We start from the raw sequence: 26,648 nt of genomic DNA on the forward strand, positions 1-26,648 counted from the left end.
TATACTTTGGCTTATAGCTTTGGCTATATCTCATGGAAATGCTTTTCCTCTCATGTCATGCTAGCCAGTTTGTTAGTACCTCCTATGCCCTAAAATTTATTGGTTTATTATCATTCTTTATCTTAGAAGCATACAAATTTTCCTCTGGTCATAAAAGGAACAAGTAAAATGTTATATGATATAGAGCTTCTAAATATGATGGTAAGGGAGTGCAAAGAGAGTTTGCTTAAAACTGCCAGGTAGAGAACTCATTTGGAGCAAAAATGATAAACTGTAGTAGATTAAAGTATAAAGCCAGAATACCTCGAGGGGCCCTGAGGCTGCAGTAATTATCATCACTATGTTCTCCCTATCTAAGTACTTGTCGTGATACAATTTATGCAACAGCAACTTGGATACCTATACAAAACTCAGGCCATGCTTGATCTAGGGCTGCCAATTATCAGTCTGTACCCACATGTGCTTAAAAAAACCAACAAACACACAATGAAATCAGCAGCCAAAATACTCAGTGCACCATCCAAATATAATTGATCTTTTTCTCCTGCCTTCTGTCTCTCTTTCTTCTTCAATTCCCAAATCTACCTCATCAGGTTGAGGCATCTCTTGGCCATGCCTCAGACACAGAGCTGCTGCTCCTCACACTGTTTGGATTCTCCTTTCACATGCTCACATGTTACCCAAACAGACAGCTCCAAAAACAACCTACCTCCCCGACCTGTATTTCAACTTTCTTCTCTCTGGCTGTCAATGTCTGATTCTTCTTTGCCTTCCCCAATACCATTATTTATATTGTTTTCTCTCTAGAGGTGCCTGAACAGATAAAAGCCTGTCAGCTGGCAGCATTGTCAGCTTGTTGCTGGCTCAGATAAGGACAGGAAACGTGGTAAGAGAAGGCTCACTGGAAATAGGTAGGGAATATGATATTTGTTTCTTTTTCATGCTGAACACGTTGCAGGCCACAGCTCAGGTGTAAGACAGCAATATACCTGCAGCCTTCAGTATCCTTACATTGGCATTCTAATGAAAAAGTATTTTGGTTTAAATATTTTTAGCCAGTTTTCTTCCAAAGAGGATTGGGCTTTATATGGAGAGAACAGTCTCACAGAGGATAGTCCTGTAGAAACTGGAAAAATGAATGTGTATAAGAATCCATAATATTAGCTGGCACTTGTACCTTCTCCAGCCTGATAAAAACTGAATCCTATTTCTCAGGAATGCAGTGGGAAAATAACTGTGATGATAACACCCTGAACTACCAAGCTGGTGAGAATGCAGCTGCCAAAGTATTTTCAGTACAAATTATTTGAGAGGTGTTTTCTTTACATAATGGTTGCATTCATATTCTGCATCAACCACCAATATTGCATATCAGCAGGCTCTTCAAAATGATTACTATGAGAAAAATTGCACACATACATACTGTTTCAAAACTATTAATTTAAAACTGCTTTAGAACATGTTTCCTAATGATAGCTACTAAAAATAAATTTTGTCATTAACAGAAGCATTGTCCTTTATTCCATAAATGTTAAGTGGTTTTGTCTTTCAGTTAGAACTATGAAACAGTAATGCTCTGCTAGTGTATTCTCAAATACAATATGCCTTCAGTTCTATACATAGTTCTGGGATAAATAAAACAGTTTTGTACAATGACTAATTATTATACAAATTCACAATTTTCTAGAATCAGTTGGTAGTGCCATTGACAGTTGCAGTTAAATCCCTCAGAAAAATTGTTATGCATAAATTTTCTGTATACCTTCCTACTACTTTAAATGCCAGGACAGAATCTTTATTAGTACTATAATTTTTTTTAAAAAGAGTTGCATCTCACTGTGTCAAATACTTTCTGAGAAGATATCACAGAAATAACCCTTAAACTTAATTTCAATTTGTTTATATTGATTACTTTTGCCACCAAACTTTATGAAGTATTTTCCTTTGCCTTGGCTTAGTGCATGTTAACTAGGAGAGAATGCAAGAGTCATTCATATCTTGCCCTTAGATAAATCAAAACTTGTAGCAGGCGAAAGGGAGGTAGGTGTTAACACAGTGATAGAAACAGCAGGTTTGTTGAGTTTGTGTGACAAAATTTTGGTAAGGGGGTACAAGAGGTACAGCCTCTGTGAGAAGCTGCTCTCCAGCTGAGGAGGGGAGTGATAGAATGGCTTTGGTGGACTCCTGACATCCAGCCAGCATCAGCCCACCACAGTAGGTTACATATGGCATGAAACTCTAGATAGGAGCGTTTCAGAAACTGCTCCAAGGAAATAAGAACCTTTTACATTTCTGAAATGAAAGAAGAGGTAAAGCTACTGATTATGTGCTTAAAGCAAAAACACTGAAACAATATCTGTAGAAGTGCAAAATGCATATTAAGTCTCTCTCAGATCTGGAAACTCTGAGATTACAAAATTTCACCAGATAAGCATATTGTGAGGAAGCTCAGTTCTAAACTTCTCTTATTCTGCTAATGACAAAATTGAATGATTCTGTGGATTTATGGATTAATGACTTTAATTCTTCAGATTTAATGAGAGATCTGCTGGCTGAGGCTCTAGTTAAACTGTCTCACACAGATTTTTATTGTACATGTTGAAAATCTGATCAACGTAATTCAATGGGGAAAGGCAGGAGCTTTCACCACGTTGTTTTGATACAAGGTTATGAACACACACAGGCCAGTTAAGCCTTCGAATGCCCATTTCCTTCACTGCCTTGAAATGCAGACAAGCTGCTGTGTTAACTTTTCTTTTGGGAATGGTTGAACTCTGCATCCCAAAGGCCCTTATTGCTGTCAATCAGGTCAACTAAGGATGCAAGGAAAGAGGCAGAAGGAAAAGGGCAACATGCTGCTTCTTCTGGTGACATCTAACTGCACAGGTCCCTCTGCAATGCTGCCTGAATATCACAGTCAGCCTCCATGTGCTGGTTTTGGCTGGAACAGAGTTAATTTTCTCTGCAGTAGCTTGTGTGCAGCCATATTTTGGATTTGTGCTGGAAACATTGATAACAGGGATGTTTTTGTTACTGCTGAGCAGGGCTTACACAGAGCTGAGGTGTGTTCTGCTTCTCAGGACACCCCACCAGTGAGCAGACTGGGGGTGCATGAGGAGCTGGGCAGGGATACAGCCGGGACAGCTGCCCCCAGCTGACCCCAGGGATATCCCACACCCTGGGATTTCATGCTCAGCACATAAAGCTGGGGAAAGAAGGAGGAAGGGTGGGATGTTCAGAGTGATGGCGTTTGTAGGGTGTTTGCCTTCCCAAGTCACTGCTGTGCGTGACAGAGCTCTGCTTTCCTGGAGATGGCTGAACACCTGCCTGCCCATGGGAAGTGGTGCTTGAATTCCTTCTTTTGCTTGGTTGTGTGCAAAGCTTTTGCTTTACCTATTAAACTGTCTTTATCTCAGCCCACGCTTTTTCCCTTCAGATTCTCTCCCCATCCCACTGGGGAGCAGTGAGCGAGCAGCTGGTGGTGCTCAGCTGCTGTCTGTGGTTAAATCACAACACGCCACCATGAAAAGAAATGCAGTGTGGCAGGGATGGCCAGACGTGACTTCCTGTGTATACAAATACCACAATCTAATTATGCTGTTAGAATAGAATTATATCTAATTATGTGAGCAAAGGAACACTTGGGGCATAACCTTAAAGCTCTTTTTTCCTGGCCACTTGTCGACATTTCCAAACACTGAACTGGGCTTTTGCAAACTGAGTATCGAGGGCTAATCTTGAATTTCTGTCTATTACAAGTGCTTCCTTAATTTTGTGGTTTCCTGAGTAGGAGTTGGCCCTTAGTCTCACTTGTCTCCTAGTTTTGTATTACAGCCTTTTCAGAATGCTAAATTCAAACTTGTAATCTAGTTTGAAGGCAGCTTGGGTCAGTTCTTCACTTGATTTTGCTCTGGTAGCCCAGAAGCTAGACTGATAGAGGGCCAACAAGGCATTTTTTCAGGAGTCTGCTCTGTAGGCTTTGTGTGCTGTCTGCCTTCAGGTGGCATTTCCTTCACAGGGATGGCAAATGAACGGTGCATCTGCTTGCCTCCCTGGTGACCCCAACTCTTGGTAGTCCCTCACTCAGCCCATGGGCTTTTTCCCATGCTTGGTTCCCAGAGCTGTGAATTTAAGGTTGGGATCTGGAGCATCTAAGTCTTGTGGCTCTCTGGGAAGGCCTATCAAACTCCTCCTTATTCACTGAATTATGTCAGCCAAAGGGAACATTACAGATACTTTGAACTTGGAGACAGATTGCAAGAGGCAGCTGTTCATATCTATGTAGATGTTTTATGTGCTTTTTAACAAGGCAGCTGAATTCTTGATGTATAAACAGACCTCTTCTTTTTTAGCAGTGCTTTAACCCTTATCCTACATGAGGAATTTATTTTAAAAGCTTGACCTTTTTTTGCTTATAGTGATTTTTGCAACTCTGATTTCTAGACCAACTCTTCACAAAACCTGGCAGACAACCACAGTTTGACTAAAATTCCAAACAACCAGTTTTCCTGAAGAAGATTATGCTGAAAGCCCCCCAATTTTCTGTTTAAAATTTGTCTTGCAGAATACAAATCATTATCAATTTCCCAAAAATCTTGAGTCTTTGACTTACTCAGAGCACTTATTTTGCCTGGAGGAAGAGGCTGAGTCTGGAGGTAAAGTCACCACCACAACAGCAAGGAATGAACAGAAAACAGCTGCATTTGGCAACACACCAGATCATGTTCCAGTTGGGTTTTGAGTGCTTTTCAGAACCCATTCAGTCCTCAATGAATTCAGCTCTTAGAAAGATATGTCAGCCTTCAAGGACTATTACAGAAACCTGTATGGTAGCAGAAAATATGCTGGAAATCCTTACCGTTCTTAGTTCTGTAAGAAAGCTGTGTGCCTAGTGAGAACAAATAAAGGTTTCTTGTAACAGCTGTCTCAATTTTCTTTACTGAGAATTCAGCTCCAACCTGAACTCCAAGCGAATCACAGGGCAAAAATATTAATTTCTTCTGTCAGCCTTCCCAGTGGCAATTTTTCTCTTTGGAAGGATATTCTACAAGTACTGATTAATTTGAAAAACACCAATACTCTTAGGATTAAGCAACCAAAATCAGACTAGATGCTGAATAACTTAATATAGAAAGCTTAGGAGTCATAAATTTGTATGGAGGGTATTTTTTAACTACTAGATATAAATAAAATTCTCTACTGACTTACCTAGGTTTGTTCAAACAAAGAAATTTGTTAACAGCCTCTTTAGGTATGCTATCTATTAAAACATCAATTTTGACCAAGATGGGAAATGAAACAAACAAATCCAGCAAGACTAGCCCTAGATTATTTCTGTTTGATGGAGTAAAACACAGTAAAAATTATTATCTGTATCATGCTGTACATTGCATGTCGTCACTAGGTACAGCCTTGTGCACTGATGTTCAGACAACTCTCCAGCCCTTTGCTCTGGAAACATTCTTATAAGCACCATTCAGAGGAACAAAGAATGGGTTGGAAAAGGAGTGTTTCTGAGCTGATGTGGGCTTGACAAACTCTCAGTATCCTGAACTAATACAACCACCTTTATCTTATCATCTGGCTGCTAAAAATATATCTCTGTCAAACCTGAATATCATCTCTTCTGTTAATGGATGACGTACCCAGCAGTGAATCGAGCTTTATGATCCTCGCACCATTTGCACAGCAGAAAATCTGTTAGCAGAGTTTCCTGAGTAACACTGTTCATTTATGTAACATTAAACTCCTGTAAAGCACGTCAGAGAGACAGGCAAGGCATGTGAAAGAAGCCTTGGTAGTGGTGTGGTGTGAGATTTGTGATATGCAGCTTTAATTCTCCTCTCTATTTGACCTGAAACTTGTAGTCACACCAGTTTCCCAGTTTCCCTATGCAATAAATAGACACAAACTTGTGAATAAATTTGTAAAACTCAGGTTTTGGAACAAAAGGTTAAAGAAATAAGTTTTCTAGAAACCTAGGACAGCCACATTTATTGTCTGTATTTCCAGGTTTTGGGAAGGTTTGAAGTTTCACTTGGAAAATTCATGACAACTATTTTCACTGTAGGAGCAGGTGTCCTCCTAAACTCCTGCCACTGATCCCAAGCAAAGGAAAGGTAGTGACAGACTCAGGTGGGTGCACATACCTTCTCAGGGGCTAACAAGCCCAGAAAGTGGAAAAAAACATTGCACCATGTTAAGATGTTCAGAAGCCTATTACCTTGTATTTTGAACTTTAAAACTCTTCTGGAGTCAAAAATTTTGGAAATACCTCTTTAATTAAAAAAGTAAGATTTAATTTTCCTTCTTCCCCATTTTTGCTTCTCCTGTAAAATTATGCATTTTTTGTAACTAAATTTAAGGGCAACAACCTATGAGGAGACCTAGGGAGTTTTATTAAAAACACAGTAAGACTGGTAGCTAGCACAGTATTTCTTTGTTGTGATTTTATGCATTTTTGTGTAGCTGAAGGAAAGAATTCTAAATGAAGGGTCAAATTCAGGTTCCAGTGAAATCAGGGTATAATCCACATTCATGACAATGGGACCAAAATTTTCACCAAGTCCATTCGTTCTACCTAAAGGAAGAAAATTCTTCATCTAAGCCACGTTCAAAACAAGAATTTTTTAATGGCCCACTGCTAGAAACTCTCCAGTAAATGTGGAGATTTTGCTTGTACTTGCAGAAACACGTGGTTTAGACTTACACTAAGGCTCGGATGACATTTATTGTCTGAGATGTAGTCCTGAAATCTGCAGAAAGATTAGTTTGCTTCGAAACTCTGTGCTATTTTTTTAACTAATTTACTTCCCTGGGGTTGATCCCAGCATGACAGTGAAATGCCAAAGTGGCAGGCGGACTCTCCCAGGACCAAACCAGCCCCTCTCACCGACAAGTCCCTTTGCCTTGGCTAGAAGCCAGATCGGGGTGTGCAGCATGATGCTGACAGATCTCCATTTGCTTCTCAATGATGACTGCAATTTTACTCGCAATTATGAGTGCTGCTTTACCGGACCGTGAATGAAGAGAGCCGCTCTCCGGGCGCCGTTCGGGGCTCCCGGGGCGGGGAAGGGCTGTGTGAGTGTGTGTCTGTGTGTGTGTGTCTGTGTGTGTCTGTCTGTGTGTGTGTGTCTGTGTGTGTGTGTGTGTGTGTGTGTGTGTGTGTGTGTCTGTGTGTGTGTGTGTCTGTGTGTGTCTGTGTGTGTGTGTGTGTGCGTGTGTGTCTGTGCGTGTGTGTGTGTGTGTGTGTGTGTGTCTGTGTGTGTGTGTGTGTCTGTGTGTCTGTGTGTGTCTGTGTGCGTGTGTGTGTGTGTGTGTGTGTGTGTGTGTGTGTGTCTGTGTGTCTGTCTGTGTGTGTGCGTGAGTGTCTGTATCTATGTGTGCCTGTGTCTGTGTGTGTCTGTGTGTCTGTCTGTGTCTGTCTGTGTCTGTCTGTGTGTCTCTGTGTGTCTCTCTGTGTGTGTCTGTGTCTGCGTGCGCCCGCTCCCCGGCGCAGCGCTGTCGGGGCGGAGCGGCCCCGCTCCCGTGGCGGGGCTGCCGGGGAAGGGGGGCTGGCGTCAGGCGCTGGGCGGCCACTGCCGGGGAGCTCCCCTCGCCTCCCCTCGCCTCCCCTCGCCTCGCCTCCGCGGCCGGGGGGATAAAGGCACCCGGCCCGGCGCTCCGGGCTGCGGGAGGGGAGAGCGGGCGAGCGGAGAGCGGGGCCGGGCCCCACCGCAGCCCCTCCATGCGCCTGGCCGGCGGCGCCGGCTCCCCCCGGGCCGTGCCCTCGCCCGGGAATGGCAGCCGGTGGCGGGCGGCCGAGCCCGGCGGCGACAGCAGCCCCAGCCCCGAGGCGTGGTCGGGGTCGCCGAACGGCAGCCTGGGCGGCTGGGACCCCTTCGGGCGGGACGAGGAGCTGGCGAAGCTGGAGATCGCGGTGCTGGCCGTCACCTTCGCGGTGGCGGTGGTGGGGAACGGCAGCGTGCTGCTGGCGCTGCGGCGCACGCCGCGCAAGGCGTCCCGCATGCACCTCTTCATCCGCCACCTCAGCCTGGCCGACCTGGTGGTAGCCTTCTTCCAGGTGCTGCCCCAGCTCTGCTGGGAGGTGACCCACCGCTTCCACGGCCCCGACGGGCTCTGCCGCGTCGTCAAGCACCTGCAGGTCTTCGGCATGTTCGCCTCGGCGTACATGCTGGTGGCCATGACCGCCGACCGCTACATCGCCGTCTGCCACCCGCTGAAGACGCTGCAGCAGCCCACCAAGCGCTCCTACGGGATGATCGCGGCGGCCTGGGCGCTCAGCCTGCTGCTCAGCACCCCGCAGTACTTCATCTTCTCCCTCAGCGAAGTGGAGCGCGGCTCGCAGGTCTACGACTGCTGGGCGCACTTCATCATGCCCTGGGGGCCCCGCGCCTACATCACTTGGATCACCGGCGGCATCTTCATCGCGCCCGTGCTCATCCTCATCGTCTGCTACGGCTTCATCTGCTACCGCATCTGGCGCAACGTGCGGGGCAAGACGCGCCCGGGGGAGGCGGCGGCGGCGGGCGGCGGGCGGCGGGCGGGAGATGATGGTGGCCCGCGACGGGGGCTGCTGCTCGCCCCTTGTGTCAGCAACGTCAAAACCATCTCCCGCGCCAAGATCCGCACCGTCAAGATGACCTTCGTGATCGTCTCGGTGTACGTCGTTTGCTGGGCGCCCTTCTTCACCATCCAGATGTGGTCCGTCTGGGACCAGCGCTTCCCCTGGGTCGGTAGGTGACGCCGCCGCTTGTCCCCCGCTCGCGTTCGGGGCTCGGCCGGTTGTCCCGGGGCGCTGAGCAGCGCTGACCGAGCGGGGGGAAGCGGGAGCGGAGAGCGGGACCGAGGCGTCCTCCCACCCCCGGACGGGCCCCTCTCCTGCCGGGGAACAGCGGCGTAGGGCCCTTGTGGGGGACAAGGGACAGCCCCGGGGAGAAGGGACAGCCCCGGGGGAGAAGGGACAGCCCCGGGATGAAGGGACAGCCGCGGCCGCCGCCGCCCTCGGGGCCGCCCCGCCGGCTCCGCTCGTAGCCCGAGCTGGCGGCCCCGGGAGCGGCGGCGGCCGCGGCGCTCGGCTCGGCCTGTCCGCTCCTTTTCTCATCCCCAGAAAAACGAGCCGGTGGAATCCGGAGTGTTTGCTGCCGTTATCTGAACCAGCAACAATTTCGTCCGTTTGAAGCTGCCGATGAGAAAACTTCAGAAATGTTTAGTTTTGTTGAGAAGCATGCACGCACACATGTCGGAGCAGTTACATGAAGACAGAACTTGTTGCATCTTCTTTCCTGTATCTGCTGTCTAATAATAGGGTTGAGCAAACCCTGAACCCTTCCTCTCAGCAAGGCAGTGACCTCTGAGTAGCTCCATTAATCAAGTCACCTGTTTCCATAAATCAGTGGCAATTTAGAATTTGGAGATATCTGTCCCGCTGTCTGAAAAGAAATTGGTTTAAAAGTTTAAAAGCCATCACACAAGTAATGACAGGCAGCATAGTATATAGACATATATTCTGTTTCCTCATAATGAGAGAGCAGCAAATCAAAATGTTGGAATCCATAATTTCTTGATTTTTTTAAATATCCCTGAATTATCGCTTACTGTAGTGAGGGCGTTGATTGCCTCTAATACAGGACTAAAGTCAAGCCTATAATGCAGATCTCTGTAGAGAAATAAAGGCTTGCAGTAAACAGATTCATTTTTTTTTTTTCCTTCAAAGGAAATGATATCAAATTGAACAGATGAGTATTTGATAGATTTGTTTGAAGAGATTCTTTTAATATATGGAACTGCATAACACAGTAATTATACTTTTCTGAAGATTCAATATTTACAAAGAAAAGTCACTGATAATTGATTAGACTAAACGCATACTTAGAGCATTTTTTATAGTAGTAACTATTAACTAGTTACTGAAGGTAGAACACCAAAATGCCATAGTGCTAAGTTCTATTTTTCCCTTAAGAAAAATTTGATCAACCTCCAAAATCCAGATTTGATGGACAATCCAATCAGTTTGTTGAGCATTCAATACTTTTCAGCATGCAAATATATGCAGCAAAATTCAATGTTACTGGAAGCAGTGGAAATTTTGACACTGTCTCCCAGGGTCTGGAAAAAACTTTTCAGTATTTAAAGCAGGAGCTTATCAACACATGGATACACATCAGTGGAAATGTGACTAAATCATTATTTTGGATGGATTACCCCGTAACTTATTCTGTCACAGCTTTTTGAAGTCTGTTCAGAGAAATCCTCATTGACTCCAATGGCAGCCTTACATAAATAAGACCTTTACTGATTATATTCTCATTATCTGTTCCAAGTGCTGCAACGTTTAGAACTCGAATATTCGGGAAAATAAATCCAATGGTTAATGAAGCAATTGACTGAGTGGTTCAAATGTTCTTTTGATATTAAGATGCTTTCTCTCCCCTCCCCAGATTCTGAAAACACTGCGACAACTGTTACGGCTCTGCTGGCCAGCCTGAACAGTTGCTGTAACCCCTGGATCTACATGTTCTTCAGTGGGCACCTCCTCCAAGACTGCCTACAGAGCTTCCCTTGCTGCCAAAAAATAAAGCAAACGCTGAGTAAAGAAGATTCAAACAGCAATAGCAGGCGACAGACTTCTTTCACCAACAACAGAAGCCCAACCCACAGCCTGAACACATGGAGAGAGATGCCCCACTCCAAATCGAGCAGCTTCATCCCCATTCCAACGTGAGGCAGGCCTCAGGGCTGGCAGGCTTGCAGTCCTGTCACAGTGTTTGGGAAGGTTGTGGCACTTTATGCCAGTCCAGGGCACAATCATATTACCAGGGAATGACTAAGATGGCCATGAGGCAAAAAGTGCCACCTTGCTTGATAAGCTATGCTGCAGTATATAAATTATTTTCTGAAAGTTATTTAGGATTTGGGCAGCTGATCAGGAAGGTGTAGCGACAATAAAGCAATTATTTTTTTAAAATAGAATTTATTTTAATTTTTTGTCTGTTTCTAAAATACTAAGTGCATTGTTCGCTTGCTGTTTAAAAGAGTAAAAATAATGGAGTTGTCATGTATTGGGGTAACTCCACTCTCTAATGTTAATGCATAAAACTTCTCATGATTGTCTGATGAAGTTATGGGGAAGGAAGACAATATGAGCAAGATTACAGTTTAGTCTTAAACATTAAAAGAAATGAGTTGGGAGAAAAGTCTTGCCTGTCCAGATAAGGAATGGGGTTATACAGACTTTGATTTGTTGGAATTCCATTGCTCATGATGCTTCATCTTGTAAAGGTCTAGCAGTTCTCAGACACTGAAATTTAACAGCCCTTCTGAAGTCAAAACTTTTAGTGCTGTTGATATATGTATGTGTATTGTGGGGTTTCATTTTTAGGGTGATATTTCCTCTTCCCTTCTTGTTGATGGAAATTATACAGCATATTTTCTTGTGTGTGTGTGTCTTGTTGTATCTACTTCCATTTTTAAACTAACATTAAAAATATATTGATAAATAAGTGTGATATACTATGACTAGCTCAGCACCATTACAGTTACACCAGGAAAACTCATAATGAATACCAGAACCACTTGCTTTATTGGTAGGAATGCCATCTTTTGTTTTTTTTAATTCACTAAAACATCTAGGATCAAGCTACATTGCTTGGTTGTCAAGCAAACAGTCTCATGAGCTCAGGAGAGTGTAGTCATTTGAACAGCTTATATTTAACAGAATATCTTTTTGACCACCTTTAATATACAAATATGACTACAGCTCTCACCAACTCTGGACGATGGTTTGTGAACCTGAAGCTATCTTTTAGTAAAAAAAATGCATGCAGTGATGTGGTGTGTGTGTTTGTGCACATTATGCCCACTGTGTATATTTTGCAAGGAGGTAATTCACAGTTACTGAAACTGCAAGTGTTTCAAATTAAGTACACTATCCTTTGACTAATTTTCTGTTTGTGCTACTACTTTCTTTGTACATGAAATCTGTATTAAAAACCAATTAGCTGTACTAACAGAATTTTCATGTTTGCATAATTGGTTTTTCTATTACACTTTAAATTCAAACAGAAAAGATAATGAAAAAATGTGTGTAGAATATTGTTGATAATAAAAATGAACTGAGTAAGGACCAGTATATGTATTAAAGCAAACAGACCCAAAGTATAAATTTAGGTTTTTTCCAAATCTACTACAAAATCTAGGTTTACACTTGGGGCTTGTCAGCATAAATTTCCCCTGTGAGTGCCCTATAGTTTCTGTAATTAAACTGACAACACAATTTATTAATATCTGGTTTCCAGACATTTTTTGTAAATACTGACTTTTTCACATAATTGTAATGTTGGAAGATACAGCCAATATTTTTTAATTGTTCATCTGTGGAGATATTTTTTTAAGAGCTACTTTGGGTTATCATGGGGGTGCCATAATGATAACAGAAGGAAACAAAAAAATTGAAATCATTGCAAGTTTAAAACATGGAAACTTGCTCTAATAAATCTGCATATTTGTTTGATCAGAAGCATTTTAAGTTTTTTTGCTTGTCTAGATTTTGGAGGGCCAGAAATGTATTTGGTAATGCTAAATATATTTTACAAAATTCAAAACACCTTCATTTAATAAGTTGTGTCCATGAAAAGCTTTAAGGAGTGAACAAAACTAAAATATTTTTCTATTATACATAATGCATGAAGGACACAAGTAAAGTAGGAACATGCAATCAGCTTTCTACTGTGTGCTGCTAGTATTGTTAAAACATGTAACTGAGCACTTATTCATGTTCTAGAGGGGTTATTTTGATATTTTTGTTTTAAAGAATTGTCCTCAAATGTAAAACATGATTGGATGGATGAGCCTGTACTCTGTTGTTTGTTCTGGTGTTACTAGAATTGAGGCATTTTAAATTCAATTAGCTGGCAAAAGTGGAGATGATACAGATGATGGAAAAGATTTTATTCATTTACATATGAACCTAAGGCCAAAAAGCTTCTTTCCATTAATTTCTTTTTAAATTTGCAGGCAAACATATTTCTGGCTCAGAAAAAAAAAAAAAAAACAACAACCAAAAACAAAAACAAAAAAAAAACCCCAAAAACAAAACAACAAAGAAACCCAAAACAAAACAAAAAAAACCACCCAAAACCAAACCAAACAAGCAAAATAAGCAAACAAAAAGTTTGGGTTTTTCCCCCTGTATTACCACATCAAGACCAAAATCTACAAGAAGACACAAATTCATGTGTGCCCAGTACTTCAACTACAAAGGTTTTGTAAACAGAGAATCTTATGGCCAATTCCAAATTGTGCAGATTGTATCCCCTCTTACAGAGGGCTGAGTTCTCACCTCCAAAAAGGAGTAATTAAATACAGTGTCCTCTTCTAAAAATGTGTCTGCACACGTTTCAGTCCCTTGTGTATATGGAAGACTGGGGAGGCAGAAAGACACTGGTTGGTGCTGTAGTTACCCTTACAAACTAGTTTTCTATGTTTTGCTTTAGGAATGGGCTTTACTGGAAAATGTATCACTTGCTACTTGGGTAAAGAAGTTACAGGATCAATAAATGGATAAGTTTCAAGGTCCAGGACTAGATTGCAGCTGCTCCACAGGGAGCAGTCCTGGCTGGTTCAGGTGACAGTCCCTCACACAAGAGTAGGTCCAGCTGATAAGTCATGCAGAATGGTTTGTGCAGCTATGCAAAAAGCAAGCAAACAGCAATCACAACTAGTTCCTGCTAAGCTTTGTGAGAGCCAGCCAGCCCAGGTCTGCCTCTCCCAGGACTGGTCCTGCAGGAAGCCCTGGATCCAGTTCAGTGTTAATTAACACTGTATCACTATTTTGGGACACTGCTCAGCGATTTGCCATGCCTTAGTATAAACTTGCTTAGAGTAACAGTTTACATGCAAATTAGCCTTAGTTCTCCATAAGGACATTTTCAGCTGAATTCTTGATACACTCCACTGGGTTACTGAATTTCTGAAAAGTGAGGCTGACAGGCATCATCAGGAGTGCAGAGTTCTCTTCAGCTCCATAGTGAGAATACTGGCAAGTCTCTCTAGTTCTAGGTGGATAAAGATGTTGTTAGATATAGTGAACATTCTTTCAGTAAAGGAAGAATTTGTTGCACAATCCCAGTATTTTTCCCATTTCTGACATTTGTTTTTCCCTGGGGGGTGGATGGAAGAGGAGCCTTTAAGGCAGAGCACTTTCTCTGCAAGCAAAAAGCCTGAGTTACCCATCCTCAGTTCAGGGTAATGATGATTATCTTTCTCCATAAATTCTTACAGGACACATGGCTAAGAAGTGCTATGTAAAAGTTCAATGTTCCTTTTTGAGCAAAGCATTGGCAATGCAGTCTGTTGGTGCCCCTCAGCTTTTACACCTTTGTAGCAAAACATGACAAAATTGACATTGGCTGTCCAGGTCACAAAGTCCATTCCAGAAGATGTGGAACAGGTAACCAGAGACTGGCAGTGCCTGTCCCAGCCTCTTCCACTGTTACTGCTGTGATTGCCCCTGCCACAGTCTCTCCTGACCCTGGAAATGATGGCAGCAAGAGCGGGGACAGGGACCGCAGGGGCAGCAGCAGACACAGCTGACATTAAAGCACATTAATTTCAAAGTCCCTTTGGAGGGAGGAATGTGGATCTTATCAAATAAAAACCCACAGTGAATATTGGGAGAGAGATGAACTGGTGACTCAGAGAGCAAATAAAACATCTGATCTCAAAGGTTATTTGAAAGTATCAAAATGCTTTCCATTTTTCAATTTTAAGATATGTTTCATGCATTTAGAAAAAGATCCTTGTCTCCTGGAACTGTAACTACAAATCTACTAAGTATCTTTGCTGAGATGGCTACAAGGCTGTGTCTAAAAAAAGGACAATGATGTCTCCAAGTTAAGCATTCCATGGGACTTATAGGGCCTTGGCTGCCCCAAAACAAATGTGTCCTGTGGGAAATATGAACAGACACAGAGTTTTCTGGGAGAAGAAAGGAAGGAGCCTGAATATCATTCCCCTTTTTGGAAAGAGGTGATAGTCAGGGTAAATACCATAATAAATGAATCAATCTTCAAGCTAAAAGGCAGCAATGTTCCTAGTATTTTAGAAAGCTCTGGATTGAAGATTATGTGGAAGTGAGAAGCAATAGATGAAGAACCTGGAGGACTAGGAGGTAACTTTTAGGTGTAACTTTGTAGCATTAATATCAAAAGGAGAAATTTGCTTAGGTGCTGCTCCAATTTTTTTCTGAGAGTGATAACTGTACAAAATAGTGTAGCAAAAACAAAAAATTGGGATAACCAATGCTGTGTCCTGGGTCAGTAAAAAGCAGGCAGAGCAACACAGAGTAAGAAATTTGCAAACTGGGGTAGGCACAGACAAATGCATCCTCTGAAATATGTATGTGTCAGTCACCTCAGAGGAAACCACAGAAAACAATTTCACTTTATGGTTGGCTGAGATCCGAAAAATAAGGAAATCAAATCATCAGACTAATTTTCTACACAATTAATCTGAATAATCCTCTGCCAGAGAAGAAGCAAATATTATTAAATAGCCACCATAATATTTTCTAAATGTGAGACATTTCAGGGTTTCCATGGGAGCAAAGGAATAGATTCCAAGTGTTACATGTAGGGACATGGAGCTAAGGGTTGAATTCAGTAAGACACTTCAGCATTCACGTGGATTTCATTCCTTATGTGATCCCATTATCTCCAATACTCCAAACATTGTGAGGGCAGTCAGGGCAACAAGGAATTATATACAGTAAATAGTAAACAAAAGCAAAATATACATTTGTGTGACTATATATCTCATTTCTCAAACTAAATTGTACTTGTCTTTTTCAAGAGAAAAGAGCAAGGATTTAGTTATGTATCTCTGATAACCTAATTCACCATGAAGCTGATGATCAGGAGCTCAAGAATCTTAAGCTGTGATGTATGGTTACAAATGTTCTTTTTTAAAGGGGTAGGTGTGGAACTTATCTTAGTAACGTTATTAAATTGAATAGAATATGGAAAATGAGGAGAGAGTTCTGTCTTTGTGTTGTCTTATTTGTTTGAGGGTTGGGTTTTGTTTCATTCAAAATGGCAGGGCAATTCCCCTGCAAATCTATATTTTAAATATACTGCACTGAGATGAGATGATCCAAAGAACCATGAACCACCTTGACTCTCTGTTTCAACCTAAGATATATCATTAGTGCTTGCTCTTCTGTCTCACAGATTACAGTGTAAGGCACAGTGTAATTAAACAACAAAATCTCATTTCTTTCCAAATTTATGACCCAAGTACCTCAATATAGACATTTTAAGCTGGATGACACAAAGGTGAAATTCATCTGTGTGAATGTACCTACAGTGCATGTGTGTCTATCAGAGCAAGAGGGATTATTTTTGTGGCCAATACAAAACCAATTTCTGGAGACCAGTGAGTCATCATATGGAGGATATCAAGAACACTGCCCTTATATCCATTGACATATGGATCAGAAAACTATTTATTTATTGTTTTTAATGGCAGGTAGACAGCTAGTTCAAATTGGTACACATGTACTGCAGAGAGCTGTCTACAAGTGCTACAGGTTTTACTGAGAGAGTTCAGCAAACACCTCCATGTTACTAGTCCAAGATTTTACTTTCTTAAGGACAACTGCAAAATATTAATATTTAATATCATCATATTGTTTTGGATAGAGTTGATGATGCTATCACTAACCAAGGGGGCTCATATTGCTAAGCTTCTGCCAGCTGGGTGCCTTTGTTAGTTGTGTCACAAGGAAAACCAAAACTAAAATGAGCCTAGAGATCAATTTACCTCTTCACACCTCTTATAAAGAGGGAAAAATCTCTGCATCTAATCTCTCTGTGTGTCCCATCTGTGCATGCTGAACCTTTCCATCTCCTTTGTCCTTAAAGACAGATTTGTGAGAAAATCCCTAATTAGGAAGAACTCTCAAGGTACTCAGATAATACAAAACTAAGGTCAATGAACAACATAAAAAGATATATCTCATTACACAAAGATTTGAGACAGGAGGAGGAGAAAAAAGTCAGGATAATACCTAAAATTCTTTGGTAATATTATGTGGAGTAAAACCGAATAATAAGGAAAAGGAGAGTGGCATGATAGATATGTCTGTCACATACTGCATGTAAAGACCTGTTTTCCCTAGGAAACTACTCAATCATAAAAACATTGAGAATATAATCAGTGTAAAATGGTTTGCACTGGATGCCATCAATGACTGTTTTCAGCATGAGCCCAAAAAGTGACTCAGTGGTTCTGGTCATATTTCCTTCACAAGTGTTTAAATGGAAAGTTAAAGCAACATAATGGTTTAGTGGAAAAACCCCAGATTTGACCTCTTTGATGAAAAATGGCCTTTTCCCACCAGAGATGTCAAGTTCACGCAAAAAACAGAAACAAACTGTCTGCCTCAAAGTCCATGTACCTTTTGGCCTGTGTGGGGTGGCCAGGTTTTCCTTGAGTGTAGGGAAAACAGGGAGCATGACCAGACACCCCAGAAGGCACCTCAGCTCCCACTGGGAAGACACTCTGCTTTGGCAACAGTAACTCTGCATGTACTAACATGATTGAGTTCCTGTGTGTATCTCTCCATTGCAGTTTTTAAATCCTGCTGAAGGCAAGGACACAAGGGAGTGAAGAAATCCAGTGGAACACTTGCACTTGTGTCCTTCCTGAACCCAGGAGGAGGGCACAGGCAGGGGTTACCTGCACTGTACAAGCGAGACCAACAATGTGAGTACTCGTTTGCCTTTGCCTCTGTGGGAGCCTGGAGAGAAACTGGGTCTCTTATAGGAGACAAGTGGTTAAAATCCTTTTCCATGTGCTGCTGGCTGGGATGGGAACATTTCCAAAAATAGGGGCTGAACTTCTTCAACAATTAAAAACCAGATCATGGAGAGATAGGTCTATAAAAGTGTCTTGTAGATGAGATGAGAACTAAATAGGAGTTTTTCTGGATTCTTTTCTATTTTGTTTAGTTTTTTGTTTGTTTGTTTGAGTAGCACATGCAATAGCTGAGACTCTTCTCTGTGAGCTTGTTAGCAGGATTTGGGAAATATGCAAATCCTCAAGCTTTCATTTTAGTGAAAAAGACAGAGCAAGCCAATATATTGCCAATTAGCAGACACACTCATAACATATTCCAAACATTTGGATTAATCAGCTATAAAGCATAAATATTTTAAAATGCAGTTTCGTGAGACTGTGATTTATAGGTATTACATGACAGAAAGAGGATACTCAGTTTTCAAAATTGAATTAATTTGAAATGAAGAGCATTTGAAACTGTTAATTCTTAGTCTTTTTATTAATCTTCTTAACTTGAAGTTCTTTTCTGGCTTGCCATCTTGTACAAAGTATGACAGAATTCTTCCATACTACAGAAACATTTCCAAGCATAATGCAATGGTTATTATGTTTATCTGACCCATAAATTACAGAATACTGTGCATATTGGAGATATTGATTCTAAGAATTAAGCCATGCAAACATGCCTTCAACTAATTTACCTTTGATCTTTTGTGTAACTGTGTTTGCCGTCAGAAAGGACTCATTTCTTGATTTCAGCACTTTCCAGTGGAAGCATTTGTACAAAGAAGGAAGCTTGTTCATGAGACTGGGGGCCCTGCTACCTGTAGTAACAGTAGTGGTGGGGTAAGAAATCACACTCTCTGCCACAAAGGGAAATGCCTGCAATTCTGTAACTTTAATCTTCTTCTTTAAGAAGAAACGTGTGGGACAGGAATAACTCTGGCTCTGAAACTTCTGTATGACCCCAAGGGCTAGAGAAGGCCAGCACACTGTTTCTGCCCACAGCAGGCTGTATCTGGGGAGGCAGCCCCAGCGTTCCTGCCTTCCCTCTGTGAAAAATGCTTTTCCCTAGAGGCTGGTAAGTTTATTTTTTATAAAATGCTGGCACTTCAAGGAGAAACTTATCTTCCCTCTGTGATGTGCACTCTCAGGCAAAAGTAAAACTTCAGTTTTGACAATCTGATGAACATTAAAGGGATACATGTGTTATTTTCAGTTTCAAGTTTCAAGATTTCAAGCTGGGCTTGAATAAGTGTTATCTGAAGGGGTGCAGTAGGTAAATATATAATCAGCAGGCCAGCCTCTTGTGTAGCTTCCGGGAGGACAGCAGCAAATTTGATTCTTACCCACTGAGCCCTGACACTCATGATAAAACTGTGGCATTGATGCAAAGTGCAGTCTTCCCTTTAGGGACTTCTCCATTTCCAATTAGATTGCCTCAGGGAAATCTTTTAAAGATGCTTTAAAGAATCCTTTAAAGAATTTTATTTACTCTTTTACTTTTCATTGTACTTATTCTTCTAGCCAGGCCTGGCCTAAGAGCTGAAGGAGTTCATGTGTATGTTCAAATGCAGCATTTCACTTACTGGCTTCAACATGATTCATTTTTATGAGCCTTTGCTCAGCTGCAGCTGGGAATTAATCACTAGATTTCAGTGGTTTTCTCATCCATCTGAATCCAGGTGGGATTTTATATGACATTTTGTTCACCTTGTGCTCAGTGGGGGGTTCAATTTCCTAACTAATCAATCTCACTGAGTCTTCTATATTAAATCAATTGGGGATTAAAGAAAAGAGATTATAGGAGACATTCAAGGACCATGGAAATTCTCCTTGCTTCCTACTGATGAGTGTCTGGAACTTTGATGAGGATGTTGCTCTTGGAGTGAAATTTATCTCCATGCAGATCTGTATCACTCTACCAGCCAGGATCCACCAGGAAACATTGGCATGAGGTGACAGGATGACACACTGCAGCTGGCAGCTCACCACAGTCCTGGACAGCACACAGCAGCATTAGTGAGATTTGTTAAGATTTTTTACAGAAATATGAGGATTCATGAGTTGATTGTGGATTGAAATATTTGTGTGAAAGTTGCAGATGAAACAGCAGAACAAAGTTTAGAAGGACAGGTGAGATTAATACTCTATGTGTGTGATTCCATTCAAAGCAAGAGGAGGAATAAACTGACCTAAAGATAAGGTAAGAAGAACATAAAGAACAGGACTGGAGCCATAAAATAACCAGATAAGTAAAGCAATAATTATGAGGGTTCAGTTGACTGAGCAAAAGATAGAAACAAAAGATAGAAACTAAAGATAGAAACAAAAGATAGAAACAAAAGATAGAAACAAAAGATATACTGAGGCAAAAGATCTCAAACAACACCACTACCAAAGGCAAAACTGGCATCAATTCTTCACTGCAAGCCTTGACATACACGTCTTAGTGCTGCTTAGCATATGTTCATGAATATGTGAATGAGTAAAATCAGTGCAGAGATTTTGTAAATAAAAATCACCTTTCACTTCCATAAGACCTCACAGTGAATTAGCAGCACAGTAATTTAGTACAAATTGGCCTTGTAGAGATGCAGGAGGAAGAAGCACGACCCAACATTCAATTATGTAGCAATTCTGCCTTCAGGAGGATCTCTCTCTGGGCATAGGTCACACAGGAAGGTGTGGCAAGTTGACAAGTGTCCCCTCAGGGCTGGACATTATATCCTATTGAGCTGGGTACTCGGAATCAAAATATTTGAAATGAAGTGTAAAGGACTTTTGAACAGTATCTGAATTTTGTGCTGGCCCACTGAATAGCAAGGGTAATGAAAGTATTACTAATGTCAAAACAGCAATGATGCACCATACCCAATCTTACACAAAAATAGGATTAAAACCTTCTAGATTTCAGAAGTAACAAAGATGCATTATCATCAGACTTTCCAGTAACCTGCAGCTGTTCTGTGTCAAATTTAGTTCAATCCAGCTGAGACAAAAGCCAGATTTTTATTTTGGCTATATATGTTATGGTTTTGCTGAAAGCTGGAACCGTTTTGATCCTATAGCTCCAAAATTTAGTCTTCCCTCGTTGTATAATCAGACTGGAAATATTAGGAAGCAGTCTTTTAAATTGCATCAACTGTAGAATTAAAGTTACTGAAAAGGTAAGAATCTGGGGATGAGGAAGAGATGGGGCAGGAAGATTTTGGGCTGTGTGACTGACCAATAAATCCCTACAACGGAAGAAGCCTCAGAGGAAATTGCCAAGAGTGATGTAGTCATGAAGCTCAAGGAATAGTGTAGGATGTGACTGACCACAACTGTTGCAAAGAAAACTTCTTTGCAACAGGACTCCTTGGCAAAGGAGGATGACCTTTGTTTTACATAAACAGCTGTGAACAGTTGACTGGCTCAAATGGTAGTGTAAATGTTTCTCACTGAATTCATTAAAGGAGTGTAAATGTCTCCCTGATTTAGCCTGAAGAGCATGGGGGAGTGATTATGTGCCTCAGCCTGACATGGAGAATAAAAACTAGACAACTAGAAAGAGTGTTTTGAAGGGAACAGACCTGTGCAGCTTTCAGTCTATAGGTTCCTTTCCAGCAGCTGGGGATGCCCAGGGTAATGACAATGAGTATATTATAGAGATGGATGGGAATCACACAATTAAACTGTTCATTGCAGCTGCAATTCATGTTTCGCTAATTCTAACTTACAGCAGGTTTATGATTTCAATATATTTTCTATTACTCTGCTAAACCAGAAACCCCCATAAAATCAACTATCTTTAAATAAGCACATTTGACATTAAACATTTCACCTTCCATGTGCGGAATATCTAAAAGAATCCAGTCAGGGAGTATTGAACTCTGACAGGCTGTTGCTCTCTTCTTTGAATACTGGGTTGCCCTGAGGATGCTCCTGATGTCTGAGAAAGTGAGAAGAAGCAATATTAGCTTGCCAAAGCTGGAGTAACTCTTCTGTGAATTCAGTCCTGCATCCTCCTTTTTCTCAGTAACCTCTGGGCATGGACCAAGTCTGAGAAATCATCAAGTGCTTACTAATGCACATGATACAACTTCTGAGTGGATTTTTCTGCCATTGTAGTATTTCTTTGCAGTATAACAGCAATAACAATTATAGTTGATATTAGTTGTAGTATTAGTATTACTATTATTACAGTACAGCAAAATATTTAGAGCATCTCTTGTCAAATGAATGACATTTAATGGCTGGGCTCCTGGGAAAACGTGACTGTGTATTTGGAGATTCCTACTTCATAAATTTTCTTGGTTGCTTTGAAAATTCCCTCTAATAAGTACACTAAAGGCAATTCTGTTAAAAGTCTGCTGGATTATGGTCAAACCCTTATTCCTAGGTATTTCCTTTAAATTGACAGAAGAGATGGAGTGCTGCATAAGTTTGGTAGCAGCCTTAGCATAGTCACTGCATGTAGTTCACTGCAGCATGCCTTAGGTGAAGTGACAGTGCTTTGAAAGCCTGATCCTGCACATTTCAAAACAAGAGATATTCAAATAACATGTTTTCCTCTTCAAGGACCATAAAAGAGGCTTATGTACCTTTCAGACTCTGTAGTATGTAATTTTTTGTTGTTAGCAAGCAATGCAATAAGCATCACACCCCAAAGTGCCAGGAGTTTTTAATTTCCTATGTGTTCCTCTAATCTCAGAGGGTACTGTAAGGATCTGCCAGTGGAAGGCATAGGGGCTGTTGCCCTCTGGATGGGGCTCCTCTATAACCTTTTCAGTGTGGATCAATTAGAAAGGAAGAGTATTTTAAGGTAAAATAAAACCTCTCAGTCTTTCTGCTTCTAGGCCAGATTATAACTCCTATTCATACTATATCTTTGCAATATCATTAAAGTCAGTAGTCTCTTTCTTCATTTTTTTCTTTGGTTTAAAATGTAAAAAGTGGGATAGAAATTGCTGAATTAAATAAGTTTTTGTATGCATAAATCTAAGGGTAGATTTTCTTACCTTACATTTTTCAAAAGTGAGTTTCCTTTAGAAATAGCAATCTAAGTAGTCCCAGTCGGACCAGCAATGTTTGACAAATTACAAATGCCTTAAAAACAAGTCATAATCCACTACAGAACTCCCCTCTACTCCCTGCTGTAATGATATTTATAGCTAGAAATAAAAATGCGTGCACAAAAAGAAGATATAAATGGCAAATGATAAACAAGTGCTTGAGAGTTGGAAGTCAGTAGAAATTTTTAGATGACCCCAAATGATTTCCCATTTTTTAAAAGAACACTCTGTCTATTTTATGACTTGACCAAGGTAAGACAAAATAAAGAATGAGGCAAGCACTTTTATTGCATGTGTCAAAAACTGGGAAAGGAATGTGTGTGAACTTTTAGGGAGTTTTTCTATTGAAAATTAATATCTCTTAGTTAAAGTATATCAGTCATGGGGTACATAGATATTTACAGCCTACAGATATCTGCCTGGGAGGGATGTAAGTGGGAAACTGGCTGCAAGTCACTTCACTGCTGGTACAAAAACACCATAAACCCTGAATTTGGAGACATCCATGCTCTCATGCTGCTTTTGTTAACAAGAATAAATAGATACCCCTTGTGTTGTTTATAGTGTAGACTGACAATACAAACCAGGGACCCATTGGTGCAACATCTGACAAGTCTCAGACACCCTGGGAAGGCTCAGAGATGGACAGTTGTGCACATGGGAAAACTGCAATACTTATTGTACATACAACCTTGAGACTTACAAAGATTTAAATATGCAATAGCTAAGTGCTTGATTCAGAGATCCATCCACTTCTGTAAGAAAGGTAGTGCAGGAGGAAAGAAAAGCTCAATGGTCAGGTTGTCTCCCATCTTCTGCAAATAGTGACACGGAAATGGAAAGCAGAAGGAAGGGAAAGAGGGACACTTGTTGCCACAGCAGTACAGGCAAAGGGAAGAGCAGCAGCAGAAGGATGCAGCCTTGAAAGGGCGTTGATTTCCCCTGTGCCAGTGTGCCAAATATTCGGGTGAGGCAGATATGAGTAGTGTTAAGTGTGTTTCAAGGCCATGTTATAGAAATCAGTGCAGTTTCTTGGTGCTGTACAGCACTGAGCTGAGGACTCCCTGGTGGGCAGTGCTGTGCAACTGAATTGGTAGGGGCTGGTCTGCTGCCTCTGGAGCATCTCACAGTCTGGGGATGCACCTGCCAGTCCTAGTCTCAGTCTGAGACTATCTTCTGCCTTCTACTGCCAACTATGACACTGGGTCCTGGTGCAGTGCTAAAACATTTGAGGCAGGGGCTAATGGGAACAAGATGGTTATGTCCTCTTGGGGTTTTCCTAAATATAACTATGTCTTTTCTGCAAAACAGGGATGGCACTCACCAGCAAATGATTCAGGATACAGGTGTTATGAAGCAAGTCACTGGGAAGCAGTGAAGATCTAAGAATTGCCTGCTCTGTTGACTATTGGCACACCAGCTGGGAGTAATCAAATGCTTAAGGGCTGGAGATCTGCACAGATGTGAAAAGGGGGAAAATTCCCACATGCCAGTGCTTTGCAACAGCAGGTTGTGTGGCTGGTGGCTGAGTGCAGAGGTAAGTGAAGCTGACATGGCCTCTGGTTAACAGAAGCACCCTTTGGGCTATCAGACAATATTCTTTTCAGGGCCCTTACATGAGTGAAGAGCCTTAAGGAAAACCATCCAAATCACTATGAGACTTCAAGAGGAATTCATCTGCTTTTGAAGCTGAAGATCTAAGCAAACCTAAAAGCCCTGCTCTTTTTAGCTCACTACTGTGTTTATTGGTTTTGGTTGGGTTTTTTTCAGCTGAATTTGTCTTTTATGGTAAGTATTAGATTAGCTAACTATCCCTGATTTCTTGGGTCGTGACTGGTAGTAGAAGAAGACCGCAGCACAAACATGAACTTTGCAAACTCTTACTATTAGCTCTCCCTCTACTCTTCACCCTAGGGACAGCTCATCTCTGACCTATAAGCATGGTTCTCAGCAGACAGCTAATCTGTTCTGTAAACAAACTGACTTCTATTCCCTTGGGAAAAAAAAACAACAAATAAATTTACAGTGTATTAAATCAGTTTTCCAATCCCAAGCAGAAGCAAAGAGAGAACATTTGGCATCTGTGTTGGTTTTCTTTTATGCTATCTTGAAGACACCTCTGCAAATCATCAGCTGTTTCAAGGAAAGGTCATGCACCTTTCCTCTTTCCCATGAAGGAAAATGAAAGAGTTAAATTTGCTGTTTGAGACTCCAGGGCAGTTACAGCTTAGGACTGAATTTACATCTGTTCTAGTCAGTGGGAATTAGAAAGGAGCAAGGAAAAGTGAATGAGTAGTACTTTTCACAGAAATAAAATCTATTATTTTGTCCCACTGAAATACTGACAGTAGAATAATTGTTTTATCATTTATTAAGGTAATCAGTCTCCTGCCCTGAAGTCCTCACAGGCTACAAGGATTTGTAAATTCTATTTTGATCTGGAACCTGGAATTCATCCTCACATTCTGCCATCTACCCAAGTACTACTGATGCAGTGGAGACCCTCGTAGATGAGGTATGTCAGATAATCCCCAGCAAGTCATTCTTGGCACTCCACTGCCTGATTGGGTCTCTAGGCTGTAGGCACCTCACAATTTCTAGGAAGGTTCTAGAGGTACTGGATGTAAGGTACACATTGTCAGAACTGTTTCTACTCACCTCACAAACTACAGTATTTTCATTACCATATATATTCCCCAAATATTGCAAATCCATCAGTTTGGCATAATATGATCAGATTGTTATATTACTGATGTAATATTTCATATAAGATTGAGTCTGCTGAACTAGATGAGCTGATTTTCTCATACAGAGAACTCTTCTGATTTTATATTGTAGGCCTATTGCTATGCTGTACTACTGACAGAGAACCACAATCCTAAATAAGTTTAATTCATAGAAAAGGCTATGTTTAAAAAAAAATCATATTTTTCTAATGCTATTTTGACAAATATTAGCTAAATAGAAGAAATAGTGCATGGAAGACTGTGAATCACCACACACTCATTATTACCTATATTGTAACCTAAGAGGTTTAGTCCAGTACCTTGCAGGCTGCAGTGGACCCCAGAACTGCATTTCTCACCCATGAAGGCTGCCACACACAGATTCAGACCTCCCAGTACAAAGGAGTGATTGCAGAACTCTAGGTCTTCCCAGAAAGTGATGAGGTGAGACATTTAATTTGATTGCAAGCAGACTTTGCCCAGGCTTAGTGATGGCTCAGGTTTCAGCACTATTCCAGAAAGTACCAAGCTCATGTTGTATGTTTCTGAGAAGTACATGAAGAGAGGGGAACAGATTTCTGCACTGTCCTTCCAAGATCCTGGGTGTTTGCTTCACCTAGGATATGTTCCAAACAAATGTGCTGCTTAGGGAAATGTTGTGGCACACAGCTTTTTCCCAGCCCCTGGAGATGACAGAAGTAAATCATAGACACCCATAGGTATGAGCCAGTCTGCAGATTCAGATGCTCAATTTGAAGAGCTGGGTCTGAACACCAAGACAGAGCAGAGTAGGTGAGGGGATTCTGTGCACTTGGAGACATGCTGCAAAGTTTGAGCCGTGAGTTATAAGCTGGACAGCTCTGATAAATGCAGGTAAAATATCCCTTGCATGGAGAAAACTTTTGGTCTCTAGTACGGAGCGTGCATTGATAGAAGCTAGAGGCAGGCCAGTCAAATCCAAATTTAAACCAGTGTCCCCAGAGCTGTAGACTTTGAAGTTCTCTGAACCCAAATCACTATCTTAACC

At 41.5% G+C, this 26,648-nt stretch overlaps 1 protein-coding gene across 1 annotated transcript; it reads left to right on the forward strand.

Moving 5' to 3' along the window:
• The first annotated feature begins 7,640 nt into the window (after positions 1–7,640).
• Positions 7,641–12,848, forward strand: AVPR1A (arginine vasopressin receptor 1A). Its single transcript, XM_056482352.1, has 2 exons — positions 7,641–8,735; positions 10,440–12,848. Exons 1-2 carry the CDS (start codon positions 7,727–7,729, stop codon positions 10,721–10,723), a joined length of 1,293 nt encoding a protein of 430 aa, XP_056338327.1. The 5' UTR covers positions 7,641–7,726; the 3' UTR covers positions 10,724–12,848.
• Positions 12,849–26,648: the final 13,800 nt, after the last annotated feature.

Source organism: Oenanthe melanoleuca, chromosome 1A, assembly GCF_029582105.1.
Source record: "Oenanthe melanoleuca isolate GR-GAL-2019-014 chromosome 1A, OMel1.0, whole genome shotgun sequence".
NCBI lineage: Eukaryota > Metazoa > Chordata > Aves > Passeriformes > Muscicapidae > Oenanthe > Oenanthe melanoleuca.

What these genes read in the sequence shown, in the direction of transcription:
- AVPR1A (XM_056482352.1), top strand. Translation starts at nt 7,727, where the DNA reads ATGCGCCTGGCCGGCGGCGCCGGCTCCCCCCGGGCCGTGCCCTCGCCC. An exon ending in CCAGCGCTTCCCCTGGGTCG is followed by an intron (nt 8,736 to 10,439) that starts GTAGGTGACGCC and finishes TCCCCTCCCCAG; the next exon opens with ATTCTGAAAACACTGCGACA.